General features: G+C 39.5%; 1 protein-coding gene and 1 long non-coding RNA gene across 2 annotated transcripts; one reads left to right on the top strand and one right to left on the bottom strand.

The window, feature by feature from the left end:
- The first annotated feature begins 1,112 nt into the window (after positions 1-1,112).
- mettl3 (methyltransferase like 3) lies at positions 1,113-6,603 on the top strand. Its single transcript, XM_058395778.1, has 11 exons — positions 1,113-1,330; positions 2,212-2,399; positions 2,488-2,955; positions 3,034-3,209; positions 3,322-3,535; positions 3,702-3,889; positions 5,630-5,668; positions 5,805-5,913; positions 6,010-6,075; positions 6,166-6,278; positions 6,365-6,603. The coding sequence occupies exons 1-11, from the start codon at positions 1,228-1,230 to the stop codon at positions 6,474-6,476; spliced, it is 1,776 nt and encodes a 591-aa protein (XP_058251761.1). The 5' UTR covers positions 1,113-1,227; the 3' UTR covers positions 6,477-6,603.
- A 150-nt stretch (positions 6,604-6,753) lies between these two features.
- On the bottom strand, positions 6,754-14,322 carry LOC131356639 (uncharacterized). The gene is made up of 3 exons (XR_009205050.1): positions 14,088-14,322; positions 8,567-8,665; positions 6,754-7,839 (listed from the first exon to the last, which is right to left on the bottom strand). It is a non-coding gene; the product is annotated as an uncharacterized LOC131356639 (long non-coding RNA).
- Between the last annotated feature and the right edge of the window lie 1,067 nt (positions 14,323-15,389).

Below are 15,389 nucleotides of genomic sequence, written 5' to 3'. Positions count from 1 at the left end.
TACACCGATCAGGCATAACATTATGAGCACTGACAGGTGAAGTGAATAAGACTGATTATCTCCTCATCATGGCACCTGTTAGTGGGTGGGATATATTAGGCAGCAAGTGAACATTTTGTCCTCAAAGTTTATGTGTTAGAAGCAGGAAAAATGGGCAAGCGTAAGGATTTGAGCGAGTTTGACAAGGGCTGAATTGTGATGGCTAGACGACTGGATCAGAGCATCTCCAAAATTGCAGCTCTTGTGAGGTGTTCCCCGTTTGCAGTGGTCAGTATCTATCAAAAGTGTTCCAAATAAGGAACAGTGCTGGACCGGCAACTGGATCATGCGCGGCCAGGTCATGGAGAGAGAAAGCTGGCCCGTGTGATCCGATCCAACAGATGAGCTACTGTTACTCAAATTGCTGAAGAAGTTAATGCTGGTTCTGACAGAAAGGTGTCAAAATACACAGTGCATGATGGGTCAGGGCTGTTTTGGCAGCAAAAGGGGGACCAACACAATACTAGGCTGGTCGTTATAATGTTATGCCTGGTCGGTTAAGTATGTCCATTCATGGACCTCATAACAAAGTGTTCATACATACTAAATCCTACCCATAACATTTAATTAACTTGATTGTGTAAACATGGGAAAACTGATGACACAAAACTTTATAACGTTGGTCCGAGTGGAACATTTACAAGAGTTCTTAGACTGTCCCTCTGGGGGACCCCTGTAACAGAGCGTTCAGCCGTTGTGTTAGTCAGCCTCCAGGTGGAACATCTGCTTGCTCGTAGAAAGATCTGAGCTCATTACCATCAGTGAATTTACACAATATATTCAGTCACTGATCATCATGACCAGCTTTATAACTATGCCGAATAACCAGCACCTCCACCACCTTCCTACAGGTATTCAACTCATTCATGCTTTTACGTATTTGCTGAAATGAATAAATGAACAAATAAATGAACAAATAAATAAATAAATAAATAAATAAATAAATGTGTATTATTTTCAAATCCTACAATTTACAATTGAGTAGTCCTCCAACCCATACTTTTATGCTAGCAGCGAAAACTTTTATTCTAGCAGTAAAGACTTTTTTATGCCAGCGTCCGCCGGCTTTCAGTTTCCGGTAAACGGCGGAAGTTTAATCCCCGTGTTTGGTGCAGGAGTTAGTTAACTGTTTGCTGGCGCCACTAAAGCGAGTATTTGCATTATTTAGTCATTAAGTGTGTGTTTAAGATGTCCGATACATGGAGCGACATTCAGGCACATAAAAAGAAGCTGGACTCTCTGAGAGAGAGACTACAGAGGAGGAGGAAAGATCCAACACAGCTGGGCATCGGTAGGGTGCTGTGTTAGCCAAACCGCTATCTTAGTAATGCACGAGCTTTTAAAGAAGCTGCTCGTCTCACCCCGTTCACATCTCATCTAGGGGGAAAACACACGTTTGATGGGTCTAACTGATGCACGTGCTGTGTGATACAACATGGCAGCAGTGAACAGATGTTCTCAGTGACTGTAGCTCGATTATTTGTTTTGAAGTGTCCTGTGCTCTTGTCTATTCTAACTCTGAAGTGCATTATGGGTAATATAGGCCCAGCATCCTAGCTCCAGGTCCTGGAGGGCCACAGATTTGTGTTGACCCTCTTCGAACACAACAGATTTATACCATGAAGGCTTCAGGAAAATGTGTTTATAATGAGTCAGAAAGTTAAACTCTGCTGTCTGACCTGTATCACCTGCAATAAAGTAACCCACTCTGGTTCTGCACTATCCTTCCTGTCCTGCACATTGTTGTGTTTTCCTGTGCCAACACACCTCCAACATAGGAGGAGCTGGTAATTAGCTGACTAGGTGATCGAGAGAAGGGAAAGTGCAGGACGAGGAGTTATTCAGGATTAGGGTTAGGGACCTGTGCTACATCAATCACAGTGTCATCGACAATGCATTGGATATTTCCCAGAGCAACAGTCAGTCTTTAAAATGGTGCATTATGTCATGTTTATGTTCATTTCAGTTATATCTTGGTCCACTGAAGCCTAAAATGCTGAAATAAAAGAAGACGATCTTCATAATTTGATGTTAATATGAGTTCTCTTGCTAAAACATGGGAATTGAAAATATTATTGACTGTGTAAATATTACAGAGACTGTCATTGTTAAAGAGATCTTTCTTTCTCTTTTTGTCTTTTTTTTTTCTTTTCTTTTCTTTTTTATTCTCAGAGGTAGGTAGTAGTGATGGGGCACCCACACGCAGTGACAGTCCAGGCCCAACCCTCCAAACCCCCACAGAGGTTGAGGAGGAGCGTCCCCCAGATCCAGAATTAGAGAGAAGACTTCTGGAATACCTGTCTGAATTGAGCCTCACACTCCCCACTGACTCTCTGGCCATCACCAACCAGCTCAACTCTGTACGTAGAAACGTGTGAGAATTTGTGTCAAGAGTAAATATTTCTCCCTCTCGCTGTCTCACCTTATCTTTTTGTCCAACTTTCTTAGTCTGAATCACCAGCATCACACGCCTGCATCCAGAGCCTTCTCCTTAAATTTTCAGCTCAGGAATTGATCGAAGTTCGACAGCCAACCAACAGCACCTCGTCTTCATCCACTTCGTCATCCACCTTAGTTATCTCTGTCGATCATACGAAACTGTGGGCAATGATTAGTAGTTCCACACCACAACCGCAGAAAGCTGGTGTGAAAAGAAAAGGAGATGACATTATTCACCAAAAGAGGGCTCCTGGTTCCTCCCCTTTGCTTCAGTTGTCATCTTCGCCGGCCAAGATATCATCTATTTCTTCTGCTTCCAGCTCACAGCTGGCTGGGTCTTCTGACTGGAAATCAGGATCTGTAGGAGTTGGGGCTGAGAAAAAAGGCAGAACCAATAAGGGAAAGACGTCTCACTTGGATATGGAGATAGAGAGCTTATTGAGCCAGCAGTCAACCAAGGAACAACAAAGCAAAAAGGTACCAAGCACTCTTCAGGCTGGTTTTAAGCAATGTATTAAAAAGAATGTTTGTCATGATTATTACATGTGTGTGTAGGTGAGCAGGGAAATCCTCGAGTTACTGAACACCAGCTCAGCCAGGGAACAGTCCATTGTAGAGAAGTTTCGCTCACGTGGTCGAGCACAGGTGCAGGAATTCTGTGATCATGGGACTAAGGAGGAGTGTATGCGATATGGAGACACACCACAACCCTGCAACAAGCTTCACTTCAGGTTGGTCCCATTGTTGACTATACTCTGTCATTTATATTCTCAGTTTGTCAGTGTTTTTTTTTTTACCCAGATTATGATTATTACTTTAAATAAACTCATGTGATCTCCTTAGGCGGATCATCAACAAGCACACAGACGAGAGCCTTGGAGATTGCTCCTTCCTGAATACCTGCTTCCATATGGACACCTGTAAATATGTTCACTATGAGATTGACAGCCCACCTGAAGCTGAGAGCAGCTCCGCTGGACCTCAGCCTGGCACCACTGAGCTCACTCTGCATGCTAGAGACGGAGACAGCAATGTGGGGAAACTGTTTCCAGCTCAGGTAATAAAGAAGAAGAAGATAGTTGCTTCTAAATAGTGGCTACATACACAATTTATTCGGGGATGAATACAAGCATTGGATAATCTGCCTTCAGAGATTGCTGTATTTGCAAAATTGTTGTCCTAACAGCTGAAGCACTTGTTACTGTCTCTTGTGGCTTTCTCAGTGGATCTGTTGTGATATCCGCTACCTGGATGTATCCATCCTGGGGAAGTTTGCAGTGGTGATGGCTGACCCTCCATGGGATATTCACATGGAGCTTCCATATGGAACTCTGACAGATGATGAGATGAGGAAACTTAACATACCTATTCTGCAGGATGATGGCTTCCTCTTCCTCTGGGTGACTGGAAGGTACAAATGTTGACTGAATCTAGATGATCAGATATGATATCAGTGTTATTTGAATGCGGTAGTTTTTACTTATTTTGTCTGTTTGACAGAGACTGTATTGACAGACACCCAACCAAATCATTGAATTCAGGGGTTGGGCTTGGCCCCTTAGTTCCAGTGAAAGGAACTCTTAATGCTTCACCATACCAAGACATTTTGGAAAATCAAGAGCATTAAGAATTCCTGTAACTGGAGCTAAGGGGCCAAGCCCAACCTCTGAAAAACAACACCTGACTTCAATGATTTGGAGGGGTGTCCCAAAACTTTTGACAATATAGTGTATGAGGAATCCTTTTAATGCTGTGGAGCACCTTCTTTTGCTCCAGAAATAATTTTCCTCTCAAGAAATCATCTGGAATAATGTTCCGTCGTCAAATTTGTCTAGAAACTAGCAGATTTACCCAAATGGGCAGAATTAATGATTCAAAACCTTCTATCTTATAAAGAAAATTGTGAAGGGAATAAATTGATAAAACTATACCTGACCTTATAAAATTCATAAATTAGCTTAGAAAAATCCACATCTGGGGATTTTGATTCACATTTAAAAAGGAGCTACATACTGACACAGAACATAATGCATAGAATTTCAAGCACAATTATGATTAACATTCTTTGCTATTTATTCTACTTTTTCACTTACTAAACTTGCTCTAATTATTGATCATAGTATATTAATTTGTATTATTTAAGTCCTTAAATTGGTAAATGAACAAACTTTTTTTGTTTGGAATTTGCATAAGCTTGTTTTACGATTGAATATGAGCGGAAACAACTGTGATAAAATAATCCTTGTTTAAACAATTTATCTCAGTTTTGCGATCACAGGGAAAAATCTACAATCTAACAATAGCCTACAGTGTTTACTGTTTCTGGTCAATATTTTTTATCACAAAATGTGACATTTATTCGACTCCAACAAAATTCGATTGCTGTATTTCTTTGGTTCAGTTTATTTCAGTTCAGTGAACTTTATTGTTCAGATTTTTACTGTAGTTACTGTATTAACAAAGCAATGACAAAGAAAAAAAGAAAAAAAAAAATATATATATATATATATATACATATATATATATATTTTTTTTTAAAGAATTGTTTAAAAAAACATTTCTCTCACTCTTGGGTTCATGCTCTCTCTCTCTTTCTCTCACGCTCTCTTCCTCTCTCTCTCTCTCTCTCTCTCTCTCTCTCTCACTTTCGGGTTCGTGCGCTCTGTCTCTCTCCCTCTCTCTCTCTATATCACTGCCGTGCTTTCTCTCTCTCTCTCATCAGTCTCTCTCTCATTGCTGTCGTGCTTTCTCTCTCTTTTTCTCTCACGCTCTCTCTCTCTCTCTCTCTCTCTCTCTCTCTCTCTCTCTCTCTCTCTCTCTCTCTCCCTCCCTCTCTCTCATCAGTCTCTCTCTCAGTGTGTATCTTCACCTAACCTTGCTCGTGTAAATATTGACAGTTGCTGTAAATACAGCTCTTATTTTGATTGGCCTGTAAGGGCCATGTGTTATAACAGTGTGTGAATGTGATCCTGATTCCCGAGATGAAACATCCAAGTGTCCATTTGCCTGTAGGAGTGTTCTAGGCTGAGTGTTCTAGGCTGAGTGTTCTAGGCTGAGTGTTCTAGGCTGAGTGTTCTAGGCTGAGTGTTCTAGGCTGAGTGTTCTAGGCTGAGTGTTCTAGGCCATGTTTTAACTGTACTGTCATTCACAGAGCAATGGAGCTTGGCAGAGAGTGTCTAAGCCTCTGGGGGTAAGAACATCTGTCTTTCAAATAAAGTGTCATACTATCTATTCAAAATACTAGAGAAGATTTGATTTTTTTTTATATTATTATTATTATTATTATTATTATTATTATTATTATTATTATTTTTTAATTCCCTCAGGTATGAGCGTGTTGATGAGATCATTTGGGTGAAGACCAATCAGCTCCAGCGTATTATTCGGACTGGACGGACTGGACACTGGCTGAACCATGGCAAAGAGCACTGCTTGGTGTGCTTCTTGATGCTTATGCTCGAATGTGGTTTATTTTTCCATATTTTTTCTTTGATAAATCGCATTTCTCCCTCTCTCTCTGCATCTCATTAGGTAGGGGTGAAAGGAAACCCTCAAGGATTCAACAGAGGTTTGGACTGTGATGTGATCGTTGCAGAGGTAATAACAGGAATCTTGTCAGCAAATAACAGCATCATGCAGGTTTTATATTTTTTACATAAATAAATTTGCTTTTATATTGTGTTTTAGGTACGCTCTACCAGTCACAAACCAGATGAGATCTATGGAATGATTGAGCGTTTGTCTCCAGGCACTAGGAAGATTGAGCTGTTTGGGAGACCACATAATGTCCAACCAAACTGGTAAGTAGTTTAATACAAGTTTACAGTTTAGTTTTGTTTTCTCAGCTTACCCATTGTTTTTTTTGCCCTCTCTTTGATTTTTTTAGGGTAACTTTAGGGAATCAGTTGGATGGAATTCACTTGTTGGACCCTGACGTAGTAGCCCGCTTTAAAAAGCGTTATCCAGATGGAGTTATTTCCAAACCCAAAAACATGTGAAGATATAACCAGCGACCGAGTGACTGCTACATGTCCAGCCTTCTCAGAGACTTTCAGGGTTATCGGTTCATTAAAGGCAGGAAACCTTTTGTATTGTCAATAATTTTTAATAAAAGATCGAAGTGAATTCTTTCTTCTTCTTCTTTTTTTTTAAAAGTCATTTCTTACAAAAAAAATGTTGGTGTATTTTTTTACACAATAATATTTTCTCATCGTCACTGAAAAGACATTTAGAAATTATTTTTCTCTTTTCACATTTGTTGAATAGAACACAAAACGAAGAGAAAACGTTTACATTTGTGTCTTGTTTCATTTGATGATTGTGAATGTGAGCTTGTTTATTTTTCATTTTTAAAAATTACATGAATTTGAATTTTAATGAATTATTAAAATGAGTCGTACATTAAAAAAAAAAAAACTACAAACACTGTACAAACATTTTAATACAAAAGAAAAACTGTGCTATAATGATAGACAACGTGTCCTGGGCTGGTGCTTTGCTGTAAAACAAACTTTTATCTGTTTGCTCAGATATCAGCGTTAAAAGCAAAAACAAAAAGTTCTACTGAATATGGAGTTTGAATTCTAAAAACACGTGTGTGTGGAGTTTATCACGTACACCTGATCTGTTTGTGTTTGCATATTAACTAGCGGAGGAAACAGATGGAAAAGGACACTTTTCCATTACAAATGGACAAAAAAAGGAATATTGACGTTCTTAAAAAGGCAAAATAAAAAACTTTTGCAGGTACAAATTCCAGATTTTGTTCAAGAAGAAATAAGAAAAGACTTTTAAGTAATGTGTGAAGTGATAGTTATCTGTTATCAAAAAACCGTCCATTTGCACAGAATGGCAGCAGACATCTTGTAACCCTCTGAGAATCAGGCAGTTGAGCCGTACCAGAAAACATGTGAGATAAACATAACACAGAAAGCACTTTTTGTAATCTTGTAAACATTTCTTCTAAAAGCACTCCATTTTTTTCTCCTCTTGCTTCTTTACTGTAACCATTCCATTCATGAGCGCATAAGATGACTATATCAGGACATCCTGACTGACACCATCTTCCAAGTCCAGTTTCTGCCATCCATGATATCACCCAGCTCTCTCTCTCTCTCTCTCTCTCTCTCTCCTCTCAACAGGGGTCAGAGTTCATTTTAAAAACCTTGGCGAACGACAGGAGTTAATATGTGGCATCTATTGCGTTAAAGTTGCTGTCCATTTGGTGTCTAAAGGAGAGCCGAGCCTTCTGGGAAAAATATACTTGAGGACTACCCAGGTTGCTCCCACTGTCGCACTCGCTGACTGACGACGCCGTTGAGCAGAGACGAGGCTTAGGCTCATCTTTCGGTACCACAGGTTCTTTAAAAAAAAAAAAAAAAATTGGATGATTAGAACTGGAATAGGACATAATACCAAATTGCCATATATTTAATATCAGCTGGAGGTTTTACTGCAGAAGAAAGCTGGCTAATCGTTATATTGAATATATAACCAGTGAAGACACAGGTTATAGATTATGTAATATGGTGAAACATTGTTTCAATAACTATTGGGTCTAAATATATTCATAATCATTCAAAAGACATATGATATAATTTGATGTTTAAACAGGAATGCTACAGGAGCTGAGCTCACTGAATGGGTTAAAGCTAGTTTTGTGTAGACCAGATTTACTGTTAAATCGAACATTTATGAAAACTTATATCTAGTTAATTCATAAATCTTGATTCATAGCAAATGTTGGGGTGGTAAAACCTTAGACGATAAGCATACAACATGATTAGCTTGATGGAAAAACAAAATCACATCCATCATGCTGTAAACATGCCATAAAGTTTAATTAGGATTAATGATTAAATTATGGTGAAGCTAGAAGCAAAACTCTAGTGCATTAGCTGTGTTAAATTAGACTATAAAAAATTTCCACTAACACGATTATTTAAATTATGGCTTTTCTTTCTACACCATATATTAGCTCTATGTGGTTAACCCTTTTGTTATAAACAATTATCATTAGTGTGCTGTGATTAAAAGGGAAATCAAATTAAATCATTATATCATTATATTATGCTTATGGCTCTCCTACCTGCTTTAGGTGGACACTCTCTGTCCTTGCATCGCTCTTTGCAGCGTCTGTAGAAGGGGAAGCACAGGAGTACCTTCACACCCATTCCTCCAGGGGACACTATGTAGGGGGAAAAAAGCAACTGGGTAAGAAGTTTCAGAGAGAAGTGTGAAAGGAAAACTAATTCAGTGTGAGCTTTATAGAATACAAATAAAAGGCAGCACTTATGAAAAAGCTGAATAAACCAAACCTAACCATAACCCTTGGCTCTATAGTCAGTCAACCTGATGGACAGCGTTGGTCTGTGACTATCGATTTTGGAAATGCAAGACAATATTATTAATTTCGTAACCTCAAACTAATTTGAGGCAAGAAGCCATCTCACTTGGTATATGCCATAGGGTACTATGTAGTGAAGTTTATGTACTGAGTTACCCTGAGATTAAACAACACACAGTCATACAGCAGTTTTTGTTGGCAGATGTCAGGAATGTTTTCAGCCCAACTACATCTCAAAAACCACCTAAAACTGAAACTATCCCCACAAAAATTCTGAACTTTTTCCTCATTTTCTAAACCTTCCCCCAATCTTCACAAAAATCTTAAAATAGTAGTCATACAAAACAAACTGTCTACATATACACTTCCTATATGTCAATGTTTGTTAGATTAATATTCTGATTATATGCTATAAAACAAGATCATGTGGTGTCAGGATATTTTTAAACTAGCCAAACGGGATGGACAAAGTGTAAACCTGGTAACGCGGACATTAATCATCCTGCTTCTCCTAAACTGAAAAGGTTCATAGAGCTTGTATGAGGCAGTGTGATTCTTGCCACTATGGGTCTTTATTAGTGTTTCTTATAGATCACTTTTTCACCTTACAAGCAATAACAACTATATTGTGCTAAATGAGTAAGTGTGGTAGGTGTGGTTAAGGTGTTAGACTACTGATTGAAAGGTTGTGAGTTCGAATCCCAGGTCCACCATGCTGCCACTGCTGGGCCCTTGAGCAAGGCCCTTAACCCTCAGTTGTATGAAATGAGATAAATTGTAAATTGCTCTGGATAAGGAAGTCTGCCAAATGTAATGCAAAGGTAATGTGTACCATCTCTCAGTTGTAGAACTGTCTTATATCTGTTGAATAGTTATCATTGGTCACATAAAGCAGGTAATTAGTGTTTGAATGGAATTTAAAATGCTTGATATACTACTAAATGGCTGATACTCCTGGAGAGCTGCCACTGGTTAAGAGCGATAATCAAATCTAATCTTTCCTCTCCTTGGCTACCAGGCAGTCTCTACTTTGCTGTGTAAGCCTGTGAATCGACGTCAACATTCTGCTAAACCCTTGATTGGCATTAGTCTACACAGCATGTCATGTTTCCATAGCAGGGCCTGCTAATCTTAGTATGATAGTCTTGCAATGTTGAGGGCCAAATGCCTTGTGATTTATACTACAGTGAAAGCAACTGAAGAATCTGGAACATGTTTAACCATGAACCACAATCCAGTTATACTGGTTTACATTTAATACATGCAAATCAAACTCAACCTCTTTGTATCTTTGTCCAATTCACAAAAAAAAAGACTTTTAGGAAATAAAATTGAAATATTACACAATATAGATTGTGAAGTATAGAATCGTGACCTGACTTAAATGGATGTGATACTGTATGTTTAAACTCATAATGTCTTATCTACAAACAGATACACTTTTGGATTAGGGGCTTGAGAAAATTACTATCCCAAAAAATCTACATCAGTACAGAACTGCAAACTGTGACAGCACCAATTACAAGTAAAGTCCCTTATTTTGTCTGAAGCTGGGTAAAGTTATCTTTGGTTATCTAAAAATATACTATTTTTCCGTAGAGCCTTTCTTTCTCCTCCTTCCCTCCCTCCCTCTATCTACCCCATAGCTATTTGGTAAACTCTCATATGCCTGGCAGCTTTCTCACACTACTGATAATCTGGCACATAATGAACTCAATTCATTCTCAGCCCCAGAAAATCCAGCTGGAACAATGTCAATTTCTTTTAATGACAAAGTGGCAATTGTGAATTTACATTTGACTGATGTTCTATGTAAAAAATAAAAGGAAAAAAACGGTAGAGAGGTATCTGAAGATTCAGCATTATGCAAGGAGCCAATATGCAAACAATAAAAGCATGGGCTTGAGATTTTACATGATTCTTGGAAATTGCTGAACAACGCCCTTTCCCCAGTACGCTCTTTCACGTTTATTTTGCACCTACCTCTTCCTTTGCAGTGTTATGGATCAGAATGATAATAATTTATCTCACTGACTCTCCTTTCTGTTTTGGAAATCATCAGTAGTTGCATTATGTGCAGAAATGAATCATAAATGTATTACATATGTATAGAACATTATGTTACAATCACTATACATCATTAATCACAGCTTGTGTATAAACAGGAATGTAACCTTCCACTGACTCTGCTTATTTAAGACTTTTACTGCAACCCTGGGGTTTGTCATGGGATCAAGCCTGGCTCCTGGGTCACTCGGAGTACATAATGTTCAGAAGATTTTTTTCCAGCAGCTTTTCTACAGCTACAGCTACTGAACAACACACACATTGTAACAAAACCATGTATTTCAATGTAATTGAATGCTTATCACTCCTGTAACGCCTGGCAATAGTATTTGCGTACCATTTGATGTATACAACATGCCTTCTACTTTAAAGGTGCAAAATAAAAATCTTGAGTGTGTATAAGTATTCCCACCCCCCCAAAAGTTAATACTTTGCATCTCCATGCAAACACCATGTCTCACTGTGGGAATGGTGCTCTCTAGGCGATTGGAAATATTGGGTTTGCGCCACAAATTTCTTCATTTTGTCTTTAATTAATTAACTATTTTCTAGATACTCTTGCATAAAGCCCCACCCCATGAAGCATACAGATTAAAGTGGTCCTGTGGACAGATACTCCTTTGACAGTTACTACTTTGGATGAATATGCACTCACAAGGCTATTTTTTGTCATTACACCTTAACCATTTTGACTATTTTGTTAGGTCCATTACATAAAATCCAAATAAAATGAATAATTTTAATTCCAGGTTGTAATGCAACAGAGCAGGAAATATACCAAAAATATCTCCTTCAGCCCTTTCTAAAGTTTCAACTGAAAAGCAAAAGAAGTTACAATTCTTCTCTTCCTATTAGTATAAATCTAGCCAACATGCACTCCTCTATTCTCTCTCTATCTCTCTCTCTGTCTCTAGTATCACACCCATTACTCAACATAGACATGTTGTGTACAGTGCCTGGTCAGCGGTGAGGAATTGTAAAGCTTTGTTCATTCCCTGGCTGTACACAAGAGGGATATAGTCCAGAACACTCAGAGGGAGTGAAATAAATCACAACTGAGGACATAAAGGTTAGACTGAGCCAATTTTCACTTACATTTCTGTAACCTGAGTCTCAGGATGACGTGGAAAAGCCATGGCTGCTCAAGTGGTCATTTACCTAATCCAACTACACATCCAAATCATTTACAAACAAAAAGGCTACTCGCCTACACATAACTTTTCCAAGTTATTGAACTAAATGGTGGCTCGAGCTACATATCTCAGTCAGTATTTGTTCTGTTTTACAGAAACTTGAAAGTTTTTTTTTTCTGTGACACATCACCACATCTACTCTCTAACCATTTCCCATCCAAGTCCCACTGGATACAGAGAGTTCACACTACAGCAAGTTTTCTACTCACATTCTGCTTTTTGTTTAAATAGACCAGAAGGTTGATTCTGTACTGAACCAACTAGACCATGGGATGAAAATGTGATAAGAATGAACACTTTAAATGCCATGTATGGCATTACACTGAGTTACAGCACAATTGTAAGAGCTACTGCAATGTGACCATGTGGCTTTGTATCTCTTTTGGCCCTTTGGAGTCTGGCTCTGTGCCCAACACAGCACTGGTGCTGCTGCCATTTAAATTTTGTATACTTATTTGGTATGTTAGAAGGACTTGTGTGCAACGTTGCTGCCTCACAGCTCCAGGATCCGCAGTTCAATCCTCATATCATGTTACTGTCTGTGTGGAGCTCCCTGTACATGTTCTCCCTGTATCCATATGGGTTTCTTCTGAATCCTCTAGTTTTCTACCACCTCCCAAAAACAAGCTAGCTGTATGCATGCGAGCGTCCCTTCCAGCAGGTATTATTGCCCTCTCACCCAGTATAGCATGTTCAAGATAATACAGTAAGTAAGCGAAGGCTGGCCCGTGTGATCCAATCCAACAGACGAGTTACAGTTGCTCAAAATGCTGAAGAAGTTAATGCTGGTTTTGATAGAAAGGTGTCAGAATACACAGTGCATGACGGGTCAGGGCTGTCTTAGCAGCAAGATAATATTAGGCACGTGGTCATAATGTTATGCCTGGTCGGTGTGCATACCTAATGTAAAACACCTTTAAACTGTCAAGAACCCTTTGCTTGGTTTAAACCTACCTCACCCACATTACCATTCCCCCTTTTATGGTTCACTTTTACTGCGGTTACTGAGAAATCACCTGCTAAGCAGTTTTCACAATGAAGTGTAATAACTCTCCAAAATCTGTGGAATGGATCAGCATGCATAAATCAGGAGATGAACTGCTCTGTAACAAATGTCTGTACTTTGCAGACTATTCTCGAAATATTTGAAAACTTAAGTGGTGCTAATAATAACAAGTGAGATGAATTGCACATATATGAAGGCCAGTTCCAGAGTGAATTGCAGCATCTGCTGTCTGCAAGACATGATGCTAAATATTACGATGTAACCTTAACATTTAATCCGAGTTTGCGATAGGGGACAGCGCGTGGGCGGAGAAATGGGCTTGCAGACAGCAACACGCAAACGTGTCTCAAACAGGATAGGATTTAGTATCAATATCTCTGCAAATATGTCCAAATAAAAAAAAAATCAATCAATAAATAAATAAATAACAGGGAAAACGTGCACGTGGATCCGAGTCCGTGCACACCAGCACGCGCCCCGACGCTCGCGTGCTGTACGTGACGCACAGCGACCACAAGCCGTCCTGAGTAATGAATGTATCTATACATGGTTTTTTTTGCTTTAAACTTCAGTTAAAAAATAAGCATTCACGCAAATCTCGAGGCAAGAGCTTGTTTGTTGCATGGGGAAAGTGGTTCGGTGTCTTAGAAATAATCTAAAAAAAAAAAAAATACCAGAATAATCTCATAAATTGCTAGAGAGAAACAACAACACTAGTACCCAGTAGTACCCTACTAAACCACAGCAGCCCAGCATCTCCATTTGATTTCATTCGAAGTTACAGAAGTGGTTTGTTATGGCGTTATTTACTCAGCGAAACGTGCAGTATGATATTACTGGTTTCTGAGATGACAGATCCTCCCAGCATGACACACCTCCAACACCAGTCAGGTAAAGGAAGTCAAAAAACACGCGTTTACACTACTCAGTGCTTTTTTTTTAAATAAACGATTTAGCAGTTTAAGGACATGCAATTGTTCTTTAAATATCCACTTACCAATTTTCAGAGAGTAATCAGCGGGAAGTTTAGTAATGTGCGTCACGCCAGCACGTCTTGAGGCTCCACGTCTTCAGGCTGTCAGCGTCAGATCTCTGAGACTCAGCTGTGTTTCACTTTTCAGATTACTGTCGTTCTACAGGACAACGAGTGAAGGCGTTAGGAGAAGGTGTTGAGTGGTGTGTGTGTGTGTGTGTGTGTGTGTTTGATCACTGCACACAGAGCTCTGGCGCTTTTTAAACGGATTTGGAGCGACCTCAGGCTCCAGCCCTCCTCCTCCTCCTCCTTCTCTCAATGGCTCTCTGAGACTCTGGAAAGCTTCCAAAGTTGAGTGATAAACATTCCCACTCCGAAGAATTTTCACCTGATTTTTTATTTTCATCTGCTTATCATTTCGAATTATACTGTTGCATGTTTTACGTGCCAAAAAAAAACACACATTTTATTTACTAAGCATGTGAAACAACAGAGCAGTGAGTGCAGAGAAAGAAAGAAGTCATTTGAATTGACTGTCAGTGCAGTTTATGACCACCTGCTTAATATTTTGTTGGTCCCCCTTTTGCTGCCAAAAACAGCCCTGACCCATCATGCACTGTGTATTCTGACAGCTTTCTATCAGAACCAGCATTAACTTCTTCAGCAGTTTGAACAACAGTAGCTCGTCTGTTGGATCGGATCACACGGGCCAGTCTTCGCTCCCCACGTGCATCAATGAGCCTTGGTCGCCCATGACCCTGTCGATGGTTCACCACTGTTCCTTCCTTGACCACTGCAGACCGGGAACACCCCACAAGAGCTGCAGTTTTGGAGATGCTCTGATCCAGTCATCTAGCCATCCCAATTTGGCCCTTGTCAATTTCGCTCAAATCTTTACGCTTGCCCACTTTTCCTGCTTCTAACACATCAACTTTGAGTGCAAAATGTTCACTTGCTGCCTGATATATTCCACCCACTAACAAGTGCCATGATGAGAAGATCATCAGTGCTGTTCACTTCACCTGTCAGTGCTCATAATGTTATGTCTGATCGGTGTATACTGCACACAAATGTTTAGTAACATTCACTCTATTTGATATACATTTCATGGACACATGGTGTCCATCACTGGGCACCATGTACACACACACACCTAGGGTCTATTTATGTTTTAAAACATTCAGAAGAGTCTAGAGAATCCTGATGAGAAACTGTGCACAGATCGTAACTCAAATTTAGGACTGGACATGTGAGCCTGTGAAGTGGTGACATCTGAGCTGTGAAGTGGTGACATTACCCCTCTGCACCACCATGCCTCCTCCTTTA

This window comes from Hemibagrus wyckioides, linkage group LG07 (assembly GCF_019097595.1).
Source record: "Hemibagrus wyckioides isolate EC202008001 linkage group LG07, SWU_Hwy_1.0, whole genome shotgun sequence".
Lineage (NCBI taxonomy): Eukaryota > Metazoa > Chordata > Actinopteri > Siluriformes > Bagridae > Hemibagrus > Hemibagrus wyckioides.
This window is presented reverse-complemented; position numbering and strand designations above follow the sequence as displayed.